Raw genomic sequence first — 20,440 nt, 5'->3', positions numbered from 1 at the left:
CTTGCTAGGGCCTCCAAGTACGAAGACTTTCTGTATCACAGAAGTCAAACACACTACACCTTTGACAGACTAAATTCTCATATATGTATTCTTGTAATCTGTGGCCTCGAAGCAGAGTTTTGGTTTTGTCTCTCTCTCTCCCTCTCTGTCTGTCTCTGACCCCTTCCCCCACTCTCTCATTCTTTCTCCCTCTCTATTCTCATTATCTCTTTTTCTCTCTTTCCTTTTCCTTTTCTCATTCTTCTCTCTCTCTCTCTCTCTCTCTCTCTCTCTCTCTCTCTCTCTCTCTCTCTCCTTGTCTCCCTTCTCTCTGGCTTGTGTCCCCACAACCTCTGGAAGCCATGTGGTTCTTCTGGACAGCTCAGATGGTCAGAAGTTTTCCCTAACAACCAGCCCAAATTTACCTCTTTGCAATTTCCCTTCATTGTTCTTGGATCTGTCCCATGGGCCCATGTCTAATAATCCCTTTTCCATATGATAGCCATTTATATACTCTCCAGGATAAAAATGTCCCAATTTTCTCAACACATCTTCTCATGGCATGAACTGGAGGCCTCTCATCAGGTGGCTGGCCTTCCCTGGGTCCTCTCCAGATTAATAGTATCCTTCCTAATATGTGATGGTCAGACAATCTCTGCCCTCAGGCTCACAATCTGATCATTCACAGACCCTCTGAAATCTCTCTGTTAACCCCATGTTAAGAACCCCCACTTTTGTGGCTGCTGTTCAGTCACATCTAATGCTCCATGGTCCCATTTGGGATTTTCTTGGCAAAGATACTGGGATGGTTTGCCATTTCCTTCTCCTGCTCATTTGCAATGAGGAAATGGAGGCAAACAGAATTTAGTGATTTTTCCAGATGGAACCTGAACAGGCCATACATAGTACAATAGCTCTATCATGTCTCTGCTCCCAGACCCTCCATCTCTTCTAGTGGAACCCGAGTTTCTGTGAGCTGTCTTGACTGCCATGTTCATATTGTTGATTGAGGTCTTAGAGTACGAAAAACTTCATGAATCACAGAATTAAGTTCTCATTTCATATTCTTGTAATCTGTGACTCCAAAGCAGAGCTCTCAGTTTAGAACCAATCTCTCTCTCTCTCTCTCTGTCTCTCTCTCTCTCTCTCTCTGTCTCTCTCTCATTCTCTGTCTCATTCTCTCTTTCTCTCTGTCTTTCTCTCATTCTCTCTCTGTCTCTGTCTCTCTCTCATTCTGTCTCTCTGTCTCTCTCTGTCTCTCTCTCTCTCTCTGTCTCTCTCTCTCACTCGCATCCCCTCGAATCCCCACTCAGGTTTTCTTTCCAAGACCTCTGAATTTTCAACCTGATAAAAATCCTAACAATCAGCTACAATTTAGCGATATCTCCTTCATTTTGTGTTTATAAAGTTGATTTTCCATTTATTCCTGCTGTTTCCTCTTCTTAGAACCAATATTCCAATCTGGTAACATCTTTTTGAATTCCTCCCAGTTCTGTGTCATCTGCAAATGTGACCAGCAGACTCTTTAAGTATTTATTTAAGTCATTGATAAAGCTAGGTCGCATTGTGGATTGAGAATACCAAACCTGGAGTCAGGAAGACAGAGTTATTGTCACCATCATTACAATATTCAATGGCACAGGTCAAGCAAAGATCTCCTGAGAATGCAATCAATTTCCAAGTATTTATTAAGATGTAATATAGAAAGGTCAAACCACCAAACCAACTGTCTAACGAGGAGACATCCTGCAAATAATAGGAAGATATAAGATACCTGAGCAGAACAATAACCTTGGAGGCTGAAGGAATTGATGGCAAGTGGTTAATTGTAGGAATTGAGGGAACAACACTGACTCTATCTTGTGATTCTGGAGCTAGCTCAGTTCCCTTTCTATTCAATTATGGGACTGGTCTAAAACCTGTCCTATGAGAAAACTTTATTCAATTGTGGGAAATGGGAGAAAATTGTTTGTCTAGGAAGCTGGCTTCTCACCCCTCACCCCCACCTGCTGCTTAGAGACCCCCTTGGTTATGCTGACCAGAAACCTGGTCAGGTACGAAGACTGAAGCAAAGAATTTTCTTACAATTGTACATCTCAAGGGGTGGCTAGGTGGCACAGTGGATAAAGCACTGGCCCTGGAGTCAGGAGTACCTGGGTTCAAATCCGGTCTCAGACACTTAATAATTACCTAGCTGTGTGGCCTTGGGCAAGCCACTTAACCCCATTGCCTTGCAAAAAATCTTAAAAAAAAAAAGAGAAAAAAACCCAGTTGTACATCTCAAGCACAACCCATATGTCTTAGCTGAAAACTGGTCCCATATTGATCAATCAGTTTGTTTCCATATTGTTTCCATATTCCTTTGATTATTTACAGAAATTTAGGGGGGGGGACAAGACAACTCTTTCCGTGATTTCAGGGTATCACACCTGTTTACCCTTATCAACTTGGAAAGTCTCTAATATTTATTCCAATTAGAAATAAGATTACCCAATGTTGTATTGTTTCCTTTTAGTTAATTGTTCATATTTGATTAATTGTTTTTAATATATATTAAAGTCTGTTTCTTCCTGTTTTGGGTGTCCAGCCTTACCTAAGCTGAATAAGGAACTGGTCCTAATTGATTGGCTATTTGGCACCCATTGCTTAATAAATTCATATGCTCAGAAGCTAAAACTTTTGTTTCCTCAGTCATTTCATCTTTAACCTGCCACAGGTGAAAGTTCAGATGTTTGGGGGATGGGGTGAAGCGGGGGAAGGGAATTCCTTCCCTTGAAATGCTGAAAGTGGCATCTGAGAAGTCTTGAAAGAAGTCAGGGATATCTAGAAGCAAACGTGAGAAGAAGGGCAATCCAAGCATGAATGAGGGTTAGTGCAAAAGAATGGAAATGGGAGATGGTTTATCATGTGCAAGTAATGGCAGTGGAGCTAGACTGCAGAATAATTGGAAGTTAGTAAAGCATTAGAAGACCAGAAAGGCAGGAAGGGACCAGGTGGTTTAAAAAAAAAGACTTAAATGTGAAATAGAGGACTTTATGTTTGATCTTGGAGGTAATAAGGAACCCCTGGAGTTTATTGAGCAGGAGGCTGACAAAGTCATTCAACAAAGATTTATTAAGTTGTTTCTATGTACCATACATTATACTATCAGGTGTAGAAATACAAAGAAGTGGAAAATATAAGTTTTTGCTTTCAAGGAGCTCATATTCTGATGATGAAGATAACATACAAATAACCATGCACATCTGATATATATATATATATATATATATATATATATATATATATATATATATATATATATATATATAAAGCAGAGATGGACCAGTGGATAGATCACCAGGCCTAGAATCAGGAAAAGCCAAGTTCAAATCCAGTCTCAGTCACTTACTAGCTGGGTGACCCTAGGCAAGTCACTTACCCAGTTTGTGTCAGTTTTCTCATCTGTCAAATAAGCTGGAGAAGGAAATGGCAAACCAGTATTTTCATTAAGAAAACTCCAAATGGAATCGCAGAGAGTCAGCTATGACTGAACAACAACTAAAGCACTGATTTTTAACATGAGGTCCATAGAGAGATTCTGGAGGCGTCTGGTACCATTAAATTGTGAGCTCCTTGAGGGCAGGGGCTATTTTTTTTTAGTTTTTTTTTTTGCAAGGCAAATAGGGTTAAGTGGCTTGCCCAAAGCCACACAGCTAGGTAAGTATTAAGTGTCTGAAACTGGATTTGAACTCAGGTCCTCCTGACTCCAGGGTGGGGCTCTATCCACTGTGCCACCTAGCTGCCCCCAACAGGGGCTATTTTTGACTCTTTTTTTTCTAATCCCTAGAATTTAACACAGTGTCTGTACATAACAGACCCTTAATAAATGTTGATTGATTAAATGAAACAATTTTTTTTAGTTTCATAACCTTTAAACTGAAATTTAACATTTTCTTCAATTATTTAAAAATATGATTCTGAGAAGGGGTCCATAGATTTCACCAGAGAGAGAGAACCCCTGATATAAAATGGGAAGTAATCCCAGAGGAAGGGCACTAGTAGTCTGAAGTATGGTAGGGGGAAGAAGTAAAGGAAGATACCGGTAAGGATGCTAGGAAAGCCCTCCTATGGAAGGTGGGATTTAGACTGAATCTTTTTTTTTAGGTTTTTGCAAGGCAGTGGGGTTAAGTGGCTTGCCCAAGGCCACACAGCTAGGTAATTCTTATGTGTCTGAGGCTGGTTTTGAACCCAAGTACTCCTGACACCAAGGCCGGTGCTTTATCCACTACGCCACCTGGCCGCCCCTAGATTGAATCTTGAAGGAAGCCAGGAGGCTGAAGTAAAGAAGGCATGCCATTTGTGAGGGTCAGAGAGTTCAAAGATAAGGAGGTCAGAGATGGGCTCTCTTGTGTGGGGAACTTCAATAGGCAGAGGAGGCTGGGTTGTAGAGTGAGTGAAATGGGATAAAATATAAAAGGACTTGAAAAGGTGGGAAGGGCCAGGTTGTGACTCTGCATGCCAAACAGCAGAGTTTTGTATTTATGTTTGACCTAGAGCTATGCTGCTTTCATATACTGCTTTGCATGGTTAACGAATAAAAATGACTGCCTTAGTTTCTCTCTGGAAGCAGAGACTATTACTCATACATCATAAATAAGTACAGACCTTAAGGGCTATCAGGGTTCTTTCAATATCTTTGAAAGCATCACAGAGCGATTGGACCTTGAGGAACTGGGAGGAATTAGGGGGGTAGGGACTTGACAGGGGCAGACATAGCAGGACGGGGAATAGCTAGAGCAAAGGTAAGGAAATAGCAACATACAAAGAATATTTGTGACCTGTGGTCTGACTGAATTGGAAGCAGATTTGTGTGGCTAGGTATAGCAGGAGGCAAGTTTGAAGGCTGGGTTGATATCAGAGCGAGAGGAGAGGAGCCCTTGCTGGGCTAAGGAGGGAACTGATGGTTCTTGATTGGGGTTAGAAAAAGGCATTGTAGAATATTTAATCCTTCAGCAATGTGAAAATAGAGCCTCTAATCACTCCAGAATGGGGAAAGTCTAGAAGTTTTTATTTTATTGACAGAACACAGAAATGGGGAAATAATCTCACTCACACAACAGCCACGTGGCTAGCACAGACAGAGGCCAAGTCTCCAGAATGTCTCATCAGTACATGGGCTTGGGTATTCATAATGGTGCACGTGCCTCAATCTCCTTCCCCTCAGTAACAATGCCACAAATTCTTATCATTTCCCTCAAAATGACATTTTGAGGTAAGTGGTGCCGGGATAATTTTTATTTTACAAATGGCCAAAAAGTTGATGAATGTCAGAGCTGGAGAATAAGATACTCTTAAAGTATCCCAGCCTATTCTGGTCCTTGTCTTGTTTTGTATACTTGCCTTGCTTTGTATTCCCGGCCTTTCACCTGGTCCTTGTCATACCAAAGAGGCTTAATAAAAGCTTACTTGCCTTGACAACTTCTTAGTGGACCATGGAGGGCTTGGCACTCCTACTTTTTAAAAAAAAATTTTTTTATTGGTTTTTGCAAGGCAAAGTGTCTGAGGTCACATTTGAACTCAGGTCCTCTTGACTCCAGGACTCACTGTACCACCTAGCTATGCCCCTGCACTGTTACTTTCATCTTTTGGAAATGGCCAAGAAGGACATGAAGCTGCGTGTACCAGCTCCAAATCCTCTTACACATTCTCCACAGTTCTAAGCTTCAGACTTGTCTGGAAGATGATTCAAATTCAAAAGCTGTCTTTTTCTATCAGTCTCCTTCCTCACATCAACTTGGCTTCTTTAAGACTCAGTTCAAATTTCACCTTTTATAGGAGACCCTTCCTGATCTTCTCCATTGTTAGTGGCTTTCCCATTTGCACTGCATGTAATCATCATCATCGATAATAATAATGACACAAAACACTTTAAGGTATGCAAAGTGCTTTTATATATATATTTACTCATTCAATTCTCATGGCCACCCTGTTAGGGATTTATGGTCATTTACCCTATTATTATGTCCATTTTACAGGTAAGGAAACTGAGGCAAACAGGCAAACACTTGCCTAGGGTCACACAGATAGTAAGTGTTGGAGGCACGTTTTCTTGTCTGGACTCCATCCCACTGTCTATATCCATTTTATCTATATGTGGCTATTTGTGTGTTGTCTCCCCCGTCTGAATATAATTTCTCAGAGGGGCAAAGACTGCTTTTGCTTTTCCTTGTAGCTCTAGAGCTTAGTACGGTAAGTATTTAATAATGCTTACTGGCAAACAGTAAGCACTCAATAAATGCTTCTCAATTGATTGGACAATTTTGGAGCCAGCCAGACTGAAGCAATAGTGCTCCTCCATGAAGTTCAAAATCTCTTTGGTGCCTCGTAATTCTTCAGGCCTGCCTTGGCCACTTATCCATCCTCTGATCTTAGGTTTATTTACACCTCTATCCTCTTTATCTAAGTTGCTCACACACTCTTTATTTCCCCCCTTAAAGTAAAATATCTCTGTAAATATATTTGGGAAAAAACTCCAAAATAAGATAAAATATAAGTAGTATTTAAAACTGAGTGGTCATTGCTACGAGAATAGTAATTACATATAACAACCTACTACATTCCATTTTTTATTTTAGGTTTTTGCAAGGTAAATGGGGTTAAGTGTTTGCCCAAGGCCACACAGCTAGGTAATGATTAAGTGTCTGAGACCGGATTTGAACCCAGGTACTCCTGACTCCAGGGCCAGTGCTTTATCTACTGCGCCACCTAGCCGCCCCGACTACATTCCATTTTTAAAAAGTACTTTCAAAACAGACCTCTACTTTTATGCCAGTCAGTTCTCAGGACATTTCTATGATATGTCAGACATTCTCTCTTAAAGTATCCCAGCCTATTCTGGTCCTTGTCTTGTTTTGTATATTTGCCTTGCTTTGTATTCTCAGCCTTTCACCTGGTCCTTGGCATACCAAAGAGGCTTAATAAAAGCTTACCTGCCTTGACAACTTCTTAGTGGACCATGGAGGGCTTGGCACTCCTACTTTTTAAAAAAAAATTTTTTTATTGGTTTTTGCAAGGCAAAGTGTCTGAGGTCACATTTGAACTCAGGTCCTCTTGACTCCAGGACTCACTGTACCACCTAGCTATCCCCCTGCACTGTTACTTTCATCTTTTGGAAATGGCCAAGAAGGACATGAAGCAGTTGGGCAAGAAGCAAAGTCACCTTCTAGGATATTGCTTTGCTCACCATCTCATCCATCCAAAAGACTAAACTAAGGTCAAGACCCTTAAGATTTTTAAATCTTGTGTCCAGTGACCTGTGATTAGAGGTTTCTCAAAGTCAAGGACCATGTTTTCTTTCTTTTTTTTTAAATCTCTTGCACCATAAGACCTTCAATAAAGACTGACCAACTTCTCACTTGACTGCCCCTCCAATATCTTTGAACTCACTTATTACAAAGTTCATTCACCATCCTGCATTTCTGGAACACAGCCCACTGGTAGGATCATAATTCATCTCCTCACTTTAATACCTCCAACCTTCAACACAAGGAGAAACAGTACTGAGTGTGGGAATCTGGCAAATCCTAGGGATTCCAGGTTCTACCTTTGGATTAGCTATGAGACTTCAGGCAACACCTTTTCCTTCTCTGAAATTCAGTTTTTCTGTAAAGTGGTGGTGGTGGTGGGGATTGGATTAGTTGGTCTCATGAGATCTGTAATTTGCTGCTCTTGGCCCAAATAGCTTAAGTCATCCATAAGGCAAGTGATGGTTTGGAATGGCTAGTAGGGGCTGAAATGTTGGTATTTTTCAAAAAACAAGCTTCAGTTTGGGCAGCTCCTATTTTTTTTTTTAGTTGGTGAAGTGAACAGTCCCATTCCACACTTTCCAGATGCTCCCCCTGTCTATTTATAGCCAAGGCTTCTAATCATTTTAGAGGAGGAAAACCTACGTGCTTGGCTTCGCTTGACTTGGCTGTGGCTTGCCTCCTCCTTCACCACCTCTCCCTCAAAGTCAAGGGCGGTTGAAGTGTCTTGTTCAAGGTCACACCGACGGAAAGCATCCAAGAGATGCAGAAACTGAGGACCCTCTTCTTGTCCAAACTGCTGCTTCACCATCCTGGTCTTATGCACATTCCTCAGACTTCCCATTTCTCAGCTCCCGTCAGCCTCACCAGAGAGATACCCCTTCCTCTCCTCAGTCCTCCAGTGAAGTCCAAAGCAAACTCCAAACAAAACATCCCCCAAACCTCACTCAGTAAAATACAGCTTTGTTTGTACATAGACAATTAACCTTTATTGAGGCCACATTTTAAAACGTGTTTGTGTTTTTAATGTGGGCTCCAGTCTATGGTGCTGATTAATACTTTAATTATATTCAAGTAAATATCTTCTTTTTGAGGGCAGGGACTTTCTCTTTTTTGTCTTTGTGACTTCAGATCCTAGATCAATACACAGCACGCACACACACACACACACACACACACACACACACACACACTCAGTAGGTGCTTAATGTGTTTATGGGTAGACTGATGGAAAAAAGGAATGCCCATTTTTGTATGGCTGGTGACTCAGAGGGCTACTAGTGGGTAGTGTCAGGGGGTCTTGGGTTCAAATCTGATATCAGATACTTCCTAACTGTATGCCCCCCAGCAAGTCACTTCACCCTGTGTATCTCAGTTTCCTTATCTGTAAAATGAGCTGGAGAAGGAAATGAAACTTACTCCAGCATCTTTGCCAAGAAAACTCCAAAGAGTCAGACACGACTGAAGGGACTGGACAACCACAAAAGGGTCTCAGAGGGGCAAACATGGTAGGGGAAAGAGCAATGACTTTGGAGTCAGGGATTCTGAGTTCACATCCTAGCTTTTCCATGTACTATCTGTAGGATCTTGAGAAAGTCACTTAACTGAGAGGCAGTGTAGTAGAGTGGTTAGAAAGCTGCCCTTAGAGGCAGGAAGAGATGGATCCAAATCTCACCTCTCATACATGCTAGTGGTATGAGCCAGGACAAATGACTTCGCCTCTTAGGTGTTCCAGGACTTGCTGGGAAAGTGGTGACCTGCATTGATGGAAGAAGCATTTCTTGATACTAGTAAAGTCACATTTCTTTTTTTTTATTGGAACAGCCAGATCTCAGCAAATAGTACTAAAAGTGGAGTTAAGACCTAAATTTAAATTCTGCTTCCTAGCTAGATGACTTTGAGCAAGTCTATCTTTAAAATCTCTCAGCCTCAGTTTTCTCCTCTGTAAAATGGGGACAGAATGACAGTATCCACCTACCTAGGGTTTTTTAAATTTCTATTTATTTATTTATGGCAATGGGGGTTAAGTGACTTGCCCAAGGTCACACAGCTAGGCATTTAATAATTAAGTGAGGTCAGATTTGAACTCTGGTCCTCCTGACTCCAGGGCCAGTGCTCTATCCACCTGCCTGGGATTTTTGAGGGACTCAAAGAAGATAAAGCACTCTGCCAACCTTCCTGCCCTATTCAAATGCTAATTATAATTATGGCCAATCATCCTCATTATTGTAACATTTATAAAGTGCTCTGACATCTCAGAATGTCATATACATTCTAGCTCTTAGCTATTTCTGGTTTCTTCTTAGTTCTAGGTCTTATGACCTTGTGAGAGCCTCACTGGATAATGTCAGAGACTGGTCCAAAGCTGTTGTAGTTCAGCCACTTCAATCATGTCATTTATTCACTGGCTCATTGATTCAACAAATATTTATTAGGCAAAGGTTTTGTATCAGGTGGAGGGGGAAGGTGCCAAAGGATGAAAACACGGTGTCCTGGAGGATCCTCGGGAAACACACACAGACCCCACTCATTCTTGGGCACAAGACACAAAATCAGAAGGGAAATATTAGCCGCCGTGGGGACTGCAGCAGTGACCTTGGCCTTCAGAGCAGTGGGTCTTGTGCAGGGTTGACTCACAAGTATCCAGAAGGATCAGATCCAGTCTGGTCTCTCTGGCCAATGTGGAGCACTGCCTATGTCAGCATTGGCTTTACTAATCCTCAGGCTCCTTAGCAAAACCTTGCCAACAGTGAGGTCTCCATCATGTGATGGTGGGAAAACCCCTTCCCTTTCTGGCCTTGATTTTCTCATTTGTAAAGAGGAGAGGACCACAGGATTAAGTGATCCATCAGCAAGGACCATTAAGTGCTAAGATATTGTGGGTATATGAAGAAAGGCAATAATATCTCTAGCTATCTGTCTGTCTGTCTTTCTGTTTATCTAACTATTCAACTCTTTATGACTCCATTTGGTGTTTTCTTGAAAGAGATTCTGGGATGGTTTGCCATTTTCTTCTCCAGTTCATATTACAGATGAGAAAACTGAGGCAAACAGGGTGAAGTGACTTGCCTAGGATCACACAGCCAGTAAATGTCCATCTCCTGGTTTATCTCCATGCCTCCATAATACAAATGTCAGCTGAGTGCGTGAGTGTGTGCAAGTGAAGAATCAGAGAGGCTTCTCCAGAGGAGAGAAGGAGCTTAACTGAACCTTAAACGAAGAGAAATACTCTCAAAAGTGTATGGAGGAGGGGATGTGAAGGTGAACGTATATGTGCATATATATTTCTATAAATACAAATATACACACACATGCACACACACGTATATGAATGCGTGTGTGTGTGTATATGGGTATTGATATGTCTACATGTGTCTATGCAATGCTACACATAGTCATCATACATGTGTATGTATAAACCTATGTGTGTGTATCTAGATATATATTTTGCATGGGGGACAGCGTGCAATGTGTATATATCTAAATATGGATATGCATATGTATTATCGTTATTTTTTGCATGAGGAATGGTGGTAGGGGGCAGCATTCTATTCAGAGCACAGGGACCTGGCTGCATGTAAAGTGTTCGGAGGTGAGTAGGAAAGTGAAGGCAGAGCCAGATGGGAAAGGCTCTTTAATACCAAGGTAAGGAGAACTGGTTTCATCCTAAAGATGACAGGAAGCCATCGAAGAAGTTAGAGCAGGGGAGCGCCTGGAGCAGGTCTGCACACCAGGAAGACTGTTGTGGCAACTGAGGGAAGGATGGATCGGCTAGGGAAGGCTAGGCACTGGGGGGATCAGTACGAGGCAACAGGCCAGATGATGAAGGACGACCTTGGGTAGGAGTCGTATGGGAAGAGAGGAGAAAAAAGGTGTAGCAGAGATTGTAGAGATGCAATTGAGAGGGCTGGGTGTGGAGAAGGATGGACAGGGCAGAACTTGGGGTGTCTCCAAGATCAGGAACTTTGGTGACTAATACCATGCTTAAACTCTCAATAGAAATAGAAAAGTTGAGAGAAGAGGCAAATGGGAGAGGAGTGGAAGGTTTTTTTTAATGCTATTTCCAGCAAAATATCATTATTTTTATATCTTGCCTTTAGAGTCCTTGGAACTAGATTAGCATGATTTGGAGATGGATGGAAACTTAGAGAGCATCTGGCACAATTCTCTCACTTCACTGATAAAATGAACCAACCAAGTCCCAGAGAAATTGATTTGCCAAGGTCACCCACATAGTTAAATAATTGAACTGGGTTTCAAATTCAGGCCCTTTCACCCCAAATTCGGTTTTCTCTTCAACCTTAATTGCCTAGAATTTAATTGCATTTAAAAAAACCACCCCCCCAACCTAGAGTTCCAAAATAGCACAATCCCAAATATTCCAGATTCCAACCATATATAGTTTGGATGCCACTGATGACGCTGCCCAGGGCTCCATGCTCTGTCTCCAGGGAAGAAGTCATACAAGTTAAAGTGGAGTCTATGTTTCAAATAAACCCTGGGAAAGTGGGTTTATTATCACATGTCAAACTCATTTAAAAAATATTCCCAACTGCCTATCCCTTAGGTTCTCAAGGGATCAGAGCTGTTCAGTCATGTCCAACTCTCCCTGAGCCCATTTGGGGTTTTCTTGGCAAAGATATCGAAATGGTTTGCCATTTCCTTCTCCAACTCATTTGACAGATGAAGAAACCAAGGCAAACTGAGTGAATTGACTTGCCTAGGATCCCATAACTAGTATGTGTCTGAGGTTGGATTTGAACTCAGTTCTTCCTGACTCCAGGGCCCAGACTCTATCCACTGCATCACTTTACTGCCCTATGAGACATTATGGAACCCCAAATCTGCCATTCTTGAGCTCTTTCTGATTCTAAAACATCTTGAAAAGGTAATGCTCAACTAGAAAGAATGAGTTTGTCATTCTTCCCCCACCCCAAACTGACTATTAGTCTCTGAAGTCTCACCCAGCTCTCATTCCACTGACCCATGACCTTCCAGGACTAGAATCAATATCTCTTTGGGTTTCCTAGCACCATCAAGGATACTAATTCTCCAGACTGTCATTGTCACTCCTAAGCTAGCCTTGGTTTCTAACCACTGGAAGACGTATAGGGTTGAAGAGGGACAGCACAAATTCTCCCACATTTCCCTGTGCTCAGAAATTCTCTGAGTATCAAAGACCCAAAGGCTTAGTCCTCTGAGAGTGGTTGTGATGCCACAATAGGCTTATAGTTTCTATTGGTGAGACAAGCAGGGACATTCACAGTCTAGCAAGTGGCTGGAGGTGATGAGGGGGAAATAGAAGGATGAGGGGACTAATCTTGCTCTTAAGTAACCTACAGTTATCTTTCATAACTTTACCTTATTATAAACAAATTTTTCCCCAAGATACTAACCTTCAAAGTGAGTTGGAGGTGGGATAGTACAAGAGAGGGAGGCAAATAGGGTCTTGGAGTATTAGGATCATGGAGAGACAGGAACAAAGAACAGTATTCATTTATGATATGAATTGGGTGACAACAGGTTTTGCTAATATTTCTGTTTCTAAAAACAGAATCTGACCCAGCATTCTGTGGAAGACTGGGTGTTGTGCTATCCCAACTAAGACAGAAGAATCTGCAGACAACAAATTTACTCCCTAACATAAAAGCTTAGATGTTCACAAATAATCTTAAAGGAACTTTCCTTGCCCTAGAAAGAAATGCTTATCTATGATTAGAGTTTTAAAGATGGAAGTGTCTCCAGAAGCCTCAGTTCAATCCCTTCATTTTCAAGAATGAAGAGAGAGGTTAAGTGACTTCTCCAAGGTCACACAAGTAATATGGAAAAAACCTGAGATTCAAACTCAAGTCCTGACTGTAAACCTACAATGTTTCCCACTACAACACTGTGCCTCAAAGACCTTCCTTGATTGGGTCAGAATAACCCAAGCTCTCTAGTATCTGCCTCCCATTAGGTATCAAAGTCCCTGCATGTGATATACTTTGATATACTGGAGAAAGTGTTAGAATTGTAATAAGATTAGCTATTTTTAAATCCTGGTTCTGATGTCTATGAGCTCTGTAGACAAGAATGAGTTATTTTATCTACCTCTCTAAGACTCAGTTTCCTCATCTGCAAAATGAGAATGATAATAATTGTATTGTCTTACCATCAAGAGTCAGTATTGACGAAAGTGCCCTGTAATCCTTCAATGTGATATAGAAAAAAGTTAGCTAGTATTATTGATGTGGGATCTGTCTCCCATGTCACTTCAGGGTTAGTGAATTGGCAAGAATGTTATGATTCCAAGGAAAATCCAATGGAAAGAACCTTGTTAGAGGAACTAGTTTGGCAGAGGCCAAGCACAAATCACTTTCCCTAATTGGGACTCAAAAGTTTCCTTAACTATAAAATGAGGAGGTTGGATGAAATAATCATTCAGACCCCTTCCAGCCCTAAGTGTGCATGATTAGGGCAAAGGATTGAAGAAAAAGAAAATGGTGGTCAAACTTGGGGTCACTAGCAACTTCAGCATTCAGAAAAGACAGAAGGGGAATACCAGCTTATCTTGTTTAACTGTTCAACTCTGTGTGAGCCCAGGGACCATAGCAGGCCAGGCCCTTCTGTCCTCTACTATCTTTTGAAGTCCGTCCAAGTTCATGCTCATTGTTTCCTTTAAAACACTTTACAAATGGCAACTCATTTTATCCTCAAAACAACCCTGGGAGGTTTGTGCTAATCCCACAACCCAGTTTACAAATAAGGAAATGGAAAGAGAGGTTATGTGACTTGTCCAAGGTCAAACAGCTATTAAATGTCTGAGACCACATTTGAACTTAGGTCTTCCTAACTTCAGGCCCTCACGCTATCATTGCACCTCCTTATCACAAATAATCTATAAGGGGCACATCCCCACTGTGTGCAGACAGACACCAGTCTGGGGAGAGGTTAGTGACAGAGTTGATTGGATTCCAGACAGGAATGTGAAAGACAATCAAGTTCCAGAGTTGGAAGGAATAAAAGTGTTAAAGAGGACAAGGTATCAGAGATTGGTAGGAAACATGAACAGAGAGAGAGACAGACACAGAAGGAGAAGAGAGAGAGAACAAAAAGGAAGAGAGAGAGAGAGATAAAGAGGGAGGAGCAAGATGAAGCAAAGAGAGGGAGAGGGAGACGGGAAAAGAGAGAGACAGGGATAAAGGGGAAAAGAAGGCAGAGTAAAGGGGAAGAGGTGCAAGAGAGAGAAGAGAAAGAAGAAGGGGGAAGGGGAGAGAGACAGAAAGGAGGAAGAGAGGAAAAGAGAGAGAGAGGAGGGAGGGATGAGAGACAGAAAGAGGGACAGGGAGAGGGGAAGAGAGAGACACAGATAGAAAGGGGGAAAGAGGAGGAGAGAGTCAAGGGATAAAGAGGAGAAAAGAACTATTTTTGCTTTTTTTTTTAAATGGTATCAGCAGCATTTAGGAAAATGCTTGTTGATTGAAAATCTGTTTCTCAAGATTTGTCCTTTCTCATGTCAACGACATAAAAGGATTCCATTAGGCTTTGTATCTTATAAAGATTCTTGAAGCGCACAAAGAAATTTAGGGACATTTCTCACCACCACCACCCTATTAATGAGGAAAGAAAGAAATCCAGGGAGGTCCCCATTACTGGGAATACCAAATCCTCTCAAGTGGTCAAATGTGGTCAGTTTGGTACTATATGAAGTTACCATTATGAAAATATGGTCATTGGTTCCAGCCCAAAGGAAATATGCAGTGTAAATCCGAATAATGTGAATAGTTCAGGGGATTCATCATTCACATTATTTAGGACCCAAAGGTCCTCCTTGGATCCTCAAACTAGAGTCAGAAACCTGGATTTCCAGAACAGTGGGTCTAAAATTAAGTAGGAGGATCCTCCCATGATGATACAATCGGTTCTTAGGTTCCAAAGTATTAATTCTCAAAAGTAGAATAGCTTGCAATTGATAACTAAATCATTAGTAGATCATCATTGTCCTCAGTTCCAAGAAAACTGCTCTGTTCATTTTTGGAAAGCCTCAGAGAGCCCTCCTTCCCAACCCTCCTGCCTTTGAATAGCACCTCAAAACCAGAGAAATTGCACATGCTCCTTCCTTCATTCATTGAGAAGAGACAAAAGTGAGACTGGAGAAACAAGTGGTGGGGAGAGTTGTCAAAGAAGGGACAAAGGGAGAACCTCCTAGCAAGCTCCTTTGGTTTCCAAAGAGAAAGGACTGCTTTATGCTGCCCCCATTTTGAAATTTCAACCCTGCAATCTATATAGAAGTATATACCAGAGAGGTCTTCCTCAGCCTAGGAAAAAAGAGAATGGGCCTTGCCAGGGCTCTCAGTGTTCAAGTGATTTCTTCTTATGTGTTCCCTCCCTAAGATAACTTGCTTGTTTAGACTCCCTTTAATTTCAGTATCCAAGGAATCTTTCCTCTCCTGAGGTGGACTAGGATTACCGAGGAGGAGAGAAGGGAGAAGAGAAGGCATATCAGAAAAATAAGGGGGGGTCCTTCTCCCCAAAAGAGGTCTTCTTATTTCTGCCTTCACCTTATGAGAGACAGGAACCCCCAGAAATGCTAAAGATCCTGGAACCTTTTCACTTTGCATCTCTCCAGTTTGGCCACTAGGTTTGGGTTTGGGGATATATATACATATATCTATATATCTATATATCTATATATCTATATATATACACATATATATATATATACATATATATACTTAATAATCCTGTCATTGGTCATGCCCACCAAGGCACTCATTTCCACGAACAGCCAAATCCTATTTCCCTAGGAATCATTCAGATTCTGCTCACAGCAAGGAACTTTTTGGCAGATGAAGACAGCGATTGAGAGTCCACTCATTTGCAACATTTTAAAGTACTAAGATTAAGGCTATCTATGGAAAGAGATCAGAACCCAGAAGCCTTTAGGGAGGGCCACCCCCCCACTCCCACCCCCAGTTCGGAGAAGTAATGGATCTTTGACAAGATCCTAAACCCTGGTCAGAGACATTGGGCCCTTGGTTTTCAGGGATCTGAGCAGCCAGGGATCAGCCTGGGATCTTACTCATCTTGGCTCTTCCATGTTGGGGGCCAGTTGGCCAAAGAGTCAGGAACACCTACATTCAGATCCTGCTTCAGCCCCTGACTTGCGCTGTGTGATCCTGGGTTAATCCCTTAATCTCTCTGTGCCAGTTTCCTGAGGATAATTCTATTTCCCAGGATTTTTGTGACCATCAAATAAGATAACAAATATAGAACATTTTAAGTGATATAAAAATGCTGGCTATTATTATTGTAATTTTTACATTCACACACTGGAAGCCCAGGTTCCTCGGGGGATAGACTATTTCCCTTTTCACTTTTGTGTCCCTGGTTCTCTTGTAACACCACCTACTAATGTTGGAACTGAATTGAAAATTCAATGCAAAATATGTATTCAGTTCAAGGGAGGATGGAGGAAAACTATTCCCTTTTTCACTTTGGTGCCCACAGTTCTCTTGGAAGTCACTTAATAATGTTTGAATTGAATTGAGAATTCAATTTTTGTATTCAAATTTCAAAATATTCATTCAGTCCCGGGGAGGATGGAAAATATTTCATTTTTCACTTTGGGGCCGGCAGTTCTCTTGTAAGTCGCTTAATAACGATTGAATTGAATTGAAAATTCACTTTTTAAAATTCACAATTCAGAATATTCTTTCAGTCCCAGGGAGGATGGCAGGAAAAGTCAAGTGCTGCGGGGTGCCCGTTGGTCTGCCCCACCACTTCCCCGTCAGCGCGGCGGCCGGGGCTGACCTTTCCGCTAGGTAGCCACCTTCATCCCCCCACTGTCGGCCCCCCGCGGAACCCGACCTTAGGAGGAACAGGGCACACTGCTGGCCTCCCCCCGGAGCCGCGGAGGTCAGCCAGGGCCTGGGACAGGGCTGCCCGCCCACCAAGCCAGCCTCGGCACTGCCGGGTCCGCGGCCAGCCATCCCCACCCTTTAGGGAGCGCCCACAAGATGCTGCCCCCCCCCCCCGGCCCGGCACGCACCGTTACCTGTCAGCAACTCTATCTTATGGCCCCAGACCTTCATCTCGCCGTGCCCTGCCCGCACCAGGTACCAGGTGAGCCTCGGGAGTCTGAGAGGAAGCGACGCCTCGGGCAGCCTGGCAGCGAGGAAGGAGGGGGCGATGCCCGGCGGTGCCCAGCCCGAGGCGAGGCAGACAGGGGAGCCGGCTTGCTGGCTCGGCGAGGCAGAGGAGTAGCTGCCTCGTGGGCTCGCCCCAAAGAATCCACCAATGGCATTTATGCGAACCCACAAAAGGCGGCTGGAGCCTGGCCCCGGAGATGGGGTGAAGGGGGGAGGAGGGGCGGGGCTCGGCTGCCACCCGGGAAACCAACCCCCGCACCTTCCCCACCCGAAACAAAGGAGGAGACTTCGGTGGAGCCGGCCGTCCCTGGCGTCGGCCCCCAAGAGCAGCCGCGCCTGGCGTCCGCACAGTGTCCCCCCGGCAAGCCCACCCCGCCCCCGGCGCCGCCGCCCCCAGACCAGATGGGGTGCCTTCTCTCCCGGAGAACAATAGCAGGGAGGGGTGCGGAGCCCGGCTGGGGACAGGGCCAGCTCAGGGAGCCCCGGGGGGCCGGTGGGAGGGGCGGGACCCTCGGGCGGGCCAGGTGGACAAATGCGCGGCGGTGGGAAAGCTCCCAGGCGGAGCCGGGCCGAGAAGCGGGGCGGCGGGAGGGAGGTTCGGGAGGGCGAGGCCGGGCGGGACGGGGGGAGTCGTTGCCCCGGGTCCGGGTCTCCCCAGGGGAGGCGAAGGAAGCCCAAGTGTCCGGGGGGGGGGGTCCTGGGGGGAGGAAGCGGGGACAGCCACAGACTTACCGGCTCACTGCCCCTTAGCAGCCTCCTCCTCCTCGCAGGTGCCGGCCCCCTGGGGAGCCCCCGGGCCCCTCTCTCGGCCGCTCCCCTTCTCCCCTAGGGCTGGGGCCGGGGAGGAGCGATCCAGGTGTGTCGGGGCCCCCCGCAGCTGGCCGGCGGCGGGACGAGGGGGGCGCAGGGCGCGGGGGAAGGGGCTGTCGGGGGCGCCCCGACGCTGGGCGGGCTCTGGACAGGCTCGGGGCCTGGGGGAGAGAGGCGGCTACGTGGCCGGCTTAAATGGGGGCTGCACCGCTGCGTCAGGGTGGGGAGGGGGCAGGGGGAAGGAGGCTCCCCGGGCTCCGGACTAATCAAATGCGGCCGCCAACGGGGCAGCCCCGGGTCACAGGAACCCCAATCCGGGACCCCCCCTCCCCTCCCGGCCGGGGACACAGCGAGGGGAGGGGGCTCGTCTCCCCTCCCGCTCCGCGATCGGGGCGGCTCGGGGCCCACTCGGTCCCCGGCCCAGGCCGGCCCGCCCTGCGGAGCCCGGGGAGCCGCCCTGCGGAGCCCGGGCCTGGGGAGGGGCGCCCGCGCCGGGCTCTTTGTTTGGAAGCCCAGGGTGGGCGGGGGGCCTGAGTCTGACTGGCTGCTGGAGACCAGGACCCACCCCCAATCCTGCCCTCCCCGGCCCCCCCTCCGTGGAGTGGCCCGCGAGTGCCAAGTCCTGAAGCGAGAAGCCGGGCTCGGGGCGCGGGAGGAGGTGGGGTCCGGGGGGCCACGGCCGAGCCCGCCCCCGCCCCCTCCGCCCCCCGGGGTGCCGAGGGAATAGAAAGTCCCGAAACAAGGAAGAGGGGTGGGGGGGCTCGGGGCGCGGGAGGAGATGGGGTCCGGGGGGCCACGGCCGAGCCCGCCCCCGCCCCCCTCCGCCCCCCGGGGTGCCGAGGGAATAGAAAGTCCCGAAACAAGGAAGAGGGGTGGGGGGGGCTCGGGGCCAGGGAGGAGGTGGGGCCCCGGGGGGGGCCACGGCCCTTCCTTCTTTGTTTCGGGCCATACGGGTTTCCGCGGTCATTTCTTTTTCTTATGGGGATGAAAGGATGCCCCGGGGGGCGCCCCCGTCCCCAAAGCCCCCCGGGGGGTCGGGGTCACTTCAAGGCCTTGGGGCCGTTTTGTAGAAAGGCTCATGGGTGTGGGGGGGGGAACCAGTTCACTTTCACCATTTTTGCCCCGAGCTCGCCCAGTCCCCAAAGTCTCATGCTCCCACTCCCCCAGCTTTGGAGAAAGGGGGGCACGGAGAAGGGGCGGCGGCCACACCGGGAGCCCCCCGAAGGGCCGCCCGGCTGCCTTCTGCTAACCCGGGGCCGGCGAACACAGCTGCCTTTGTTTCTCAGCCTTGACTTTTCCGTCCGCGGCCAGGCTCACGTCCAAAGGGATGGGGAAGTCAATGGCAAGTCCCCAGGAGCGGCTGCGCCCTGGCTGGAAGCAGCTCGGCCCTCACACGTCCCCGCCAACACGCCACGCCGCCTCTGTATTTATCAGGGGTTCTTTTGGAAAATCCCACGTGATGTCCACGAAAAACGGGGCTTGCAGTCCTCCTCCCCCCCTCCCCAGGATCCCAGAAGTGGGCTCAGGTTCCCCAGTGCCCCCCGGGCATCCTGGGGACCAAACATCCTTATTCCAGTGGGGCAGTAGCACCCTAGCCAAAGCCTAGACTTCCTCAGGCTTATTGGAGAGAGACTTCTGAATTGCTGAATTGTTTGCTAAGGAAGAATCATGACGTTAAAAATGATTCAGTGTGTGTGTGTGTGTGCGCGTGTGTGTGCCAATTACATGTAAAATTAACATTCATTTAAAAAAATTTCAAGAACTAAATTAAATATCCTTATTGTAATGGTGTAGAAACAGCATTATCAAGGTCCAGACTTCCTCAGAATCACTGGAGAGAGACTTCTGAATTGCTGAATTGTTTTCGAAGGAAGAAGAATAATGGCAATAAAAAAAATTCTGTGTGTGTGTGTGTGTGTGTGTGTGTGTGTGTGAGAGAGAGAGAGAGAGAGAGAGAGAGAGAGAGAGAGATTGATTTCATTAAATATTTTCCAATTACATGAACAAATTAACATTCATTTAAAAAAATTTCAAGTCCCAAATTCTCTTCAAGTCCCGAAACTTGAAGAAACACGATGTGAACTGTACATGAGAAGTCATGCCAAACCTTTCCACATTAGCATGTTGCAAAAGAAACACATACACACAAGAAAAAGAAAATGTAAAAATGTGTGCTTCAGTCTGCAAAGGTGGAGTTTTTAAAATATCACCCAGAAAACTGCCAAGCAGCTTCTT

General features: G+C 45.5%; 1 protein-coding gene across 2 annotated transcripts in view; it reads right to left on the bottom strand.

Annotated features, from left to right (window-relative positions):
- Positions 1-18,233, bottom strand: part of NDRG4 (NDRG family member 4) — a 67,990-nt gene extending 49,757 nt beyond the window's left edge. Inside the window, exon 1 of one of the 2 annotated variants that reach the window (XM_074199006.1) lies at positions 18,128-18,233. Coding sequence is in view for 1 of the 2 variants with exons in the window: in XM_074199001.1 (XP_074055102.1) it covers positions 17,302-17,338 (37 nt within the window). In the remaining variant the exon portion in view is untranslated. Of the gene's footprint in view, positions 1-17,301; positions 17,404-18,127 lie in introns of those variants that run through there. The other variant, XM_074199001.1, reaches the window with a different exon arrangement.
- Positions 18,234-20,440: the final 2,207 nt, after the last annotated feature.

Source organism: Macrotis lagotis, chromosome 1, assembly GCF_037893015.1.
Source record: "Macrotis lagotis isolate mMagLag1 chromosome 1, bilby.v1.9.chrom.fasta, whole genome shotgun sequence".
NCBI classification, from domain to species: domain Eukaryota; kingdom Metazoa; phylum Chordata; class Mammalia; order Peramelemorphia; family Peramelidae; genus Macrotis; species Macrotis lagotis.
Note: the sequence above shows the minus strand (reverse complement) of the source record. Positions and strands in the feature narration are given on the sequence as shown.